Source organism: Pteropus medius, unplaced genomic scaffold, assembly GCF_902729225.1.
Source record: "Pteropus medius unplaced genomic scaffold, Ma_sr-lr_union100, whole genome shotgun sequence".
In the NCBI taxonomy this organism is placed as follows: Eukaryota; Metazoa; Chordata; class Mammalia; order Chiroptera; family Pteropodidae; genus Pteropus; species Pteropus medius.
Genome location: NW_024352148.1, coordinates 1,793,556 through 1,800,679, shown reverse-complemented (window position 1 = coordinate 1,800,679; position 7,124 = coordinate 1,793,556). Strand labels below are relative to the sequence as shown.

At 50.9% G+C, this 7,124-nt stretch overlaps 1 protein-coding gene across 1 annotated transcript; it reads left to right on the top strand.

Moving 5' to 3' along the window:
- The first annotated feature begins 1,796 nt into the window (after positions 1 to 1,796).
- Positions 1,797 to 2,909, top strand: TRAM1L1 (translocation associated membrane protein 1 like 1). The gene has a single exon (XM_039846915.1). The coding sequence runs from the start codon at positions 1,797 to 1,799 to the stop codon at positions 2,907 to 2,909; it is 1,113 nt and encodes a 370-aa protein (XP_039702849.1).
- Positions 2,910 to 7,124: the final 4,215 nt, after the last annotated feature.

The following is a 7,124-nucleotide window of genomic DNA, read 5'->3' as shown; positions in this document are numbered from 1 at the left end:
ACTATGCTCAATCCTTGGGTTACCCCTCCCTGTACAGCAGACTGGAAGGTGCTTCCAGGCAGAAAATCGGGCAGTCGTGGGGCTCGTCACTCCTGTCTCCCTTCCTCCGGGGATCACAGTCCTGTGCTTTCCAACATCTGAACAAAGTAATCTGTCTCGTTTCCCAGGTAGTTATGGCTCAGAAATTGCACAAGCATTTTTATATTCAGTATGTCACAAAATGATCACAGTCACATCGTCTACACCTGTGAGACGACTGATGAATTCTATATTTAAAATTACGGTTAGTTTCGAAAGAGTCAATGTGTACTTTCCCGAACGAACGCTTGATAATTCCCACGATGCCCTGCGCTCGTTTCCTCCCCACTGCTTTCAACAAGTTTGATTTTCCCCCCTCACTTCTTGATGCTGATTTTCGCAGCTCTGTCTCTAACTCCTTACCGATTTTGTTAACCTCATGTAGACTCAAAATTGAGCTGTCAGCCAAGAACTGAGTCACAGCTAGGAAAATCAAAGAAAACACACTGAAGCAGATCCTGTAAAGGAGGAGACTATCCAATGAGCAGTCCTTCAAGAAATGGAGAATTCTCACTATGGGAAAACATGTGGGCACTTCCCCGAACGCAGGAACGCGTGCCACAGCAAATCCCGCACGCGCGGTTTGTTCTAGGGAGTGCAGACACGCGTCTGCTGATCAGCGTACTTCGTTCAGTATCTTAAAAGTCAGTACCCAGTTCGGCTGCATCTTTGGCCAGTAGGGACATTCTCGGTTTCGCGTTCATTTCCTTCTTTAAATCGGGGAGCACTTTTTCTTCTGAAACGTATATTCCAAAATTCACTTCTTAACTCTATTAGTCATGATTATGATCTCATTAGGCAGAAGAAACAGTTGCTCTGGATTCAAAGAGAAATTTGAAGACCGATGTGAATTGAAGATGATGGTAGTATCTACGAAAGAAGTTGTTTTTCGATGCGTGAATTTTAGAAAAATTACATGCAAAAACCATAATAATGAAACCCGAGTCTCTTGCCTGCCAGAATGAGAAACCTCAGTTCCGGGCTTGGCAACCAAAAGGCCTGTCGCTGAACTGGTGGTTTTCCCTGTCCAGCCACATCCGGTGTTTTAAAACACTGTCCATAGGCTCACTGCCCAGACAGCGTCGTCGCCACAGCTGTCACTGCTAACAGGGGAGGCGTTCACGGGAACAGGGAACGGAGCGCAGTGGTGAGAGCGCCTGGCCTGGACCCGCACCGGGTTCCCGTGACCCGCCGCGTGACCTTGGGCCTCTCAGGGGCCCCCGTGCGCCGCAGCCCCCGCTCTGTAAAGCGCTGCACCGTAACGGCCTTTCGCTCAGTCTCTCGGCAGGCGACGATGGCGTGCAGCGCGGCTACCTCGCCGGCTGTGCCAGCGGCGGCAGTCGCTCGAGCGAAGTGCTGAGCGCAGCACCCCGTAAACGCCGAGCTCAGACTTTGCTCGTCCCTGTGGCCCCGGAGCTGGTTTCGTCATCGTCACTGACAAGCGGACAGGTCTCGCCCGCCCTGCCGTGGTCACCAGCGAAGGTGCCGCCGAGGGACCGCGCGGCGGCGCCCAGAGCGCCCGGGCTGGCGGGGCCCCCGCCCCCGGCGCCGCCGCGCCCCCCGCCCGCGCATGCGCGCTGCTGCGCGGCCGGCGCCGAGCCTCCCGCGGCGGGGCGGCCGAGCGCGCGCGGGGATGGGCGGCGGGGCCGCGCGGGGTCGGAAGGCGGCGGCGGCGGCGGCGGCGGCGGCGGCGTCCCGGGGCCCGGCGCGGCGCAGCCATGGCGCTCCGCAAGAAGAGCGCCAAGAACCCGCCGCTGCTGAGCCACGAGTTCGTGCTGCAGAACCACGCGGACCTGGTGGCGTGCGTGGGCATGCTCTTCGTGCTCGGGCTGCTGTTCGAGGGCACGGCCGAGGCGTCCATCGCCTTCCTCACGCTGCAGCACGCCGTCCCCGTCCCCGCCCCCGCGCGGGCGCCCGCGCCGCCGCGCGCGCTCTACCGCTACGGCGCGCGCGACCTGGCCACCGTCTTCTTCTACACGCTGGTGGCCGTCATCGTGCACGCCGCGCTGCAGGAGCACGTGCTGGACAGGGTCACGCGGCGCCTGCAGCTGGCCAAGGCCAAGCAGAGCCGCTTCAACGAGGCCGGCCAGTTCGGCGCCTTCTACCTGGTGTCGTGCGCCTGGGGCACGTGCGTGCTGGTGGCCGAGGGCTGCCTGGAGGAGCCGGCCCGCCTGTGGCGCGCGGCCCCGCCGGGCACCATGACCTTCCAGGTGAAGTTCTTCTACGTGGCGCAGCTGGCCTACTGGTTCCACGCGGTGCCCGAGCTGTACTTCCAGCGCACGCGCAGGCAGGACCTGCCGCGGCAGCTGGTCTACATCGGCCTGCACCTGTTCCACATCGCGGGCGCCTACCTGCTCTACCTGAACCACCTGGGGCTGCTGCTGCTCATGATGCACTACTCCGTGGAGCTGCTGACCCACGCGTGCGACCTCTTTTACTTCGGCGACGAGAAGCACCAGAGGGAGCTGTCCCTGTGGGCCGTGGTGTTCGTTCTGGGCCGCCTGGGGACCCTGATCGTGTCGGTCCTCACCGCGGGCTTCCACCTGGCGGGAGGGCAGGCTCGCGGCCCGGATGCGGCCTCCGGGAACGTGAACGTGCTGGCCGCCAAGGTCGCCGTGCTGTCGTCCAGCTGCACCATCCAGGCCTACGTCACGTGGACCGTCTTCAGTGTCCAGCTGCAGAGGTGGGTAGAGGGCGACGCGGCGCTCCAGGCCCCGGCCGCGAAGAAGAAACGGACGAAAGGCAGGACTTACAGGAAGGGGACCGAAAACGGGGCGGCCGCTGCGAACAGAGTGGACCCTCCGCATAAGAGGAAGGACAGATCTCCGTAACGAAGGACACGCACATCGGTTCATGTCCCCAAAGAAGCCTGTGCTCTGCTATCCGATGTCTTTCTGCGCTAGAGATTTTTCTGTTCTTGGAGATAGTTTGTGCTCTTTGATTTTCGCTATGGTGCTGTGTAACGGATTTTATTTTTAAGACATTTGAGGGGAGAAGATACTGTGAGTGGAATAAAAATCGGTTTACAGTGAGCTACTCATCGTCTAAATAGTTGAGGGATCATCACCACATCTTTCGGTTTTTACGTTTGAACGTTTTTCTAATGTATAGAGACAACTACAGAATTCTGCGTATCGTTGACACGATTTCTTGCTCCCACCGAGTTTTTATAACATTAGCAATATGGTCTGTTATAACCAGGTCATATTTTTAGAGTTCTCTTTCGGGATATAATGGAAATATTATAAATGTGGAGGTCATTTTCACTAAGTTTTCAGTATTCTCTAATTCTTAGAATTTTTTTTTTTTTAATTTACACTGGAAAAAAAAATTTGTAAAGCCACTGACCAAATGCTGTTTTTTATAGGTAGTAGTTAGTGTAATATTTCCATTCTAAAAAATAATGGGTAACATCTGTGAAGATTTGTTGCCATATAGTGAATGAAATTATCTTGAATTAATATAAAATTATTGATAAAGAGGTAAAATCATTCTTGTCCATTCTAAACACTTGTAAACTGGAAATCAGAAAATTAAATATTTAACTAAAAAAATCAGACTTAGTTTTTTTCTATTTTATTAAAATTATTCTTAATGAGGCTTGTCGTAAGTTCGGTATCTGGCATTTTAGAAAAATATGAATCTCGTAAATCATTTAAAAAATAATGCTTACTTGATCTGTTTCTCTAAAAAGAATGCCGGCCAATGCGGAAAGCGTTTACTGCACTAACCTTAAGTAGTTTAAAAACCAGGTGGATAAACGGTCCTAAGAAAGGCTTTTTAGGGATAATGCTTTAGCTGTACTTCCATCTTTAACTGGAGATCATTTCTCCGTGTACGACGTGCTTTGGGGATATGTTATATATATTATATGGAATTGGTATTTTTACAGAAGCCAATTGAAACAACGGACTGTGGTATTTTATATATATCTCTTCTCAACTTTGATTTCATTTCCACATGTCTTTATACTTTTTTCAGGAGATATTGTTTTAAAAATATGCTAGGGTAAGGCCATAGAAAGCAGATCCTTGAATGATGTCATTTCATTCAGTGTCATTTTGTTATAACATCGATGGAAAAAAAAAAACACAAAGGCTTCCAGGCCGGGGCCGCCCTCTGTGGAGGTGGCACGGTCTCCCCATGTCCGTGGGGTTTTCTCCGGGGCTGGGTGCCGGCCGCGTCCCACAGGTGTGCAGGGAGCAGACGGGCGTGTCTGCATTGTCGCATTGTCGCCGTCCGAGAGAGTGTGGCGGGTGGGGGGCCCTGGGTGCGGGGGTCCCGTCCAGGGTGGGTCCCGCCCGTGCCGAGCCGCCACACGCAGTTTATCTCGGAGTTTCACAGTAGAAGCGTTTCGGGTCTTCACGCTTTGGTGACGTTTCTGCGGCCGGAAGTGCTGAAGCACGTGCGCTGCTTTCCGTTCATCAGCCTCTGGTCGAGTGGGGTTCCTCGTGCGTCTTTTCACTCGAAGGCCCAGTTCCCAGCAGCCTGTCGATGACACCGAGGACTGACTGTATTTTCTCCACCTCTCTTCCCCGCGTTGCGTCTGTCACCCCTGCGTTTTTGATGGCCTTCCGTTTGGCTCGTCGTGGGTAGTGCAGCTTTTTCAGCTCCAGGGGCCCCCGGATTCAAACTGTGTCCTTATGGTCAGAATAGCCGCTCTGGGCAAAGCTTTCCTTCCCGTTTTGGGAGGTTCGTACCCACGTAAGATAAAATCGCTTCCTTTTGGGCGCTGGGACCCACCTAGTTACCGTTTCCCACCCCCTGGTCCGCCGCTGGCCCGGGGTGGGATCCTGCGCGGTGACAGAGCGCTGTGCGGCCGCGAAGCTTCTCCGGCCACACCTGGCGTGGCCTTTCTCGTTTTCCTCACTGTTGAAGAATTCCGTCTGGTTACTCCTAAGCCCAGTCCTGGTAACGGATGTCATCCATTGGGTCCTTTATTCGCAAATAGGTGCGGGCCTGACTCGGACGGCAGATGATGGCGAGCGCATCGCTGCCTCGCGTGAGCGGCAGTGCCAAGTTACACTGGGCTCTGCATGAAAAACGACGAGGGCCCAGGTGCCCCTCCCTGGGGTTTTCTTGTCTGTGCCCCTCAGGTCGACCTTCCTTCCAGCTTGGCAGCAAATGGCTGCAGCTCTTATGGGCTTCGTGTCTGCCCGGCGCATACCAGTGTATTAGAGGAGAAGAGAGATGGTTTCCGGGATTCCCAGAGCAGTGAGAGTCACCTTTACTGACCTCATGTGGGAAAGGCGCATGCTGGGTTGGTTGGTTAAGGTAGCAGGTGTGCTTCAGCCGTGGAAAAGCCAACGCCCTTTTCTTGTCCAATAGGAGTTCACAGACATAGTAAGGTTATTGAGGAAAAAAGGGATATGACTAAGCTGAGACATCGCACCCATCCATAGAAGTTCAATAATATGTTGCTAGAAAAGAAATACATGCCAAATAAGTTACCGAGACAAGGCCGCAGATGAAATTCAGCACAATGCAAACTGCCAAGTCTCTCCCCTTTTAAGATTATGTTCTGAAAAACGCATGCTGTAATAAATCTCAATGTGACAGTTTGGTTTCTGCTGAAATGGACCATATAGTGACAAATACGTCCATTATGATTATTCAGGGTATTATTACAGCAGGCATTAGTTAACCCTATGAACGCCCAAATAACCGATTAATCACCAGATGTTGCAAAGTTAGGAGGATGTGTCTTGGATGTGCTCTGATTTATTGGTGTCGGTGCTTGTCAAATTTTGTTACTTAAGTAAGTCTATAAGTATAGATTTCCTAGGATAGATTCAAATCAAAGTTTCTTTAGAAAATTATTCTGATAGCATTGAATTAAAAGTGTGTCCCATTTTTCTTGGATATTATAAATGTGTTACTCAACCTATATATCTTACGAGATAAGCAGGTTTTATGCACTAGCATTTTCCTAGTGATCAGCGTAATTCTTCCTTTCATTTCTGTAAGAAAACAATAACCTTGTAAATATTTCTTCATTTCTCTCATCAATATTTGTTTATCTGTAGAGGAAATGTGTATAGCAGGTAGTGTACTAACTCGGAATAGATTCGAGAAGATTAGAGTTACAACATTAATAATTTGAAGCTTTCCTGAAGACATGAAATATTCTGATATCTTTTTTTAATTGGAAAAAACAAGGGTAAAGTTTCTAAGTATCACTCAACTAGATGACATGAGAATAATTCGTATAGAGGAACATAAGACTGAGTACTGATGCTTTACACCATAAATGACATTAGATCAGTTGCCGAGAAGTTCCTAGCAAAAGTGTACTTGAGAATGTGGCACGTGGAGCCCTGGGTGTTTGCATATGGCAGAAGATGCCTTCCACTTAGGGGCACAGACCATTGTCATCTGGAGACAAGGGTGCCTCGTCCAGCTGGAGAGGACAGACGGTGTGGGTGAGCGTATGGAGCCGTTTGAGGCCCAGTTACCAGAGCGGTCACAAATACCACCCCCTCTTGGATTTCTCCAGCTGTAGAGTTTTCTTTTCACGGCCATCTTTCCATTAAATCTACATCCCATGGGAAACTCTACACTAAGACAGAGTAGTACCTACAAATTCCCGTCACTTATGCAGAAAAATTACCACAAAACCCTCATACAAAAAATCATGCATTTCCAAATATTAAATTGGAATTTTCCTCATGATTATGCCATCATATGGCTGTCTAAATTTTACTGTCTAAATCCCTATAAGCAAATCTTTTTTAGACCCTGCCTCACCTCTGGCAGTTTTAAGTATTCGATAAATGTGGAATCAATAAACACTGAGAAGCCTGCCCCAGAGGAGATGCCCATGCTTCTTCCCTCCCGGCAAGGCCATCATTGGGTTTTATTTAGGTCAGTGGTCCCCAATCTTTGTGGCTCCAGGGACCGGGGCTCCTGTGAGAATGTGATGCCTGATGATCCGAGGCGGAGTTGAGGCGGTGATGCCAGCGCTGGGGAGCGGCTGCAGACACAAATGGAGCTTCGCTCACTCGCCCACCGCTCACCTCCTGCTGTGTGGCCCGGTCCCTAACAGG

What these genes read in the sequence shown, in the direction of transcription:
- TRAM1L1 (XM_039846915.1), top strand. Translation starts at nt 1,797, where the DNA reads ATGGCGCTCCGCAAGAAGAGCGCCAAGAACCCGCCGCTGCTGAGCCAC.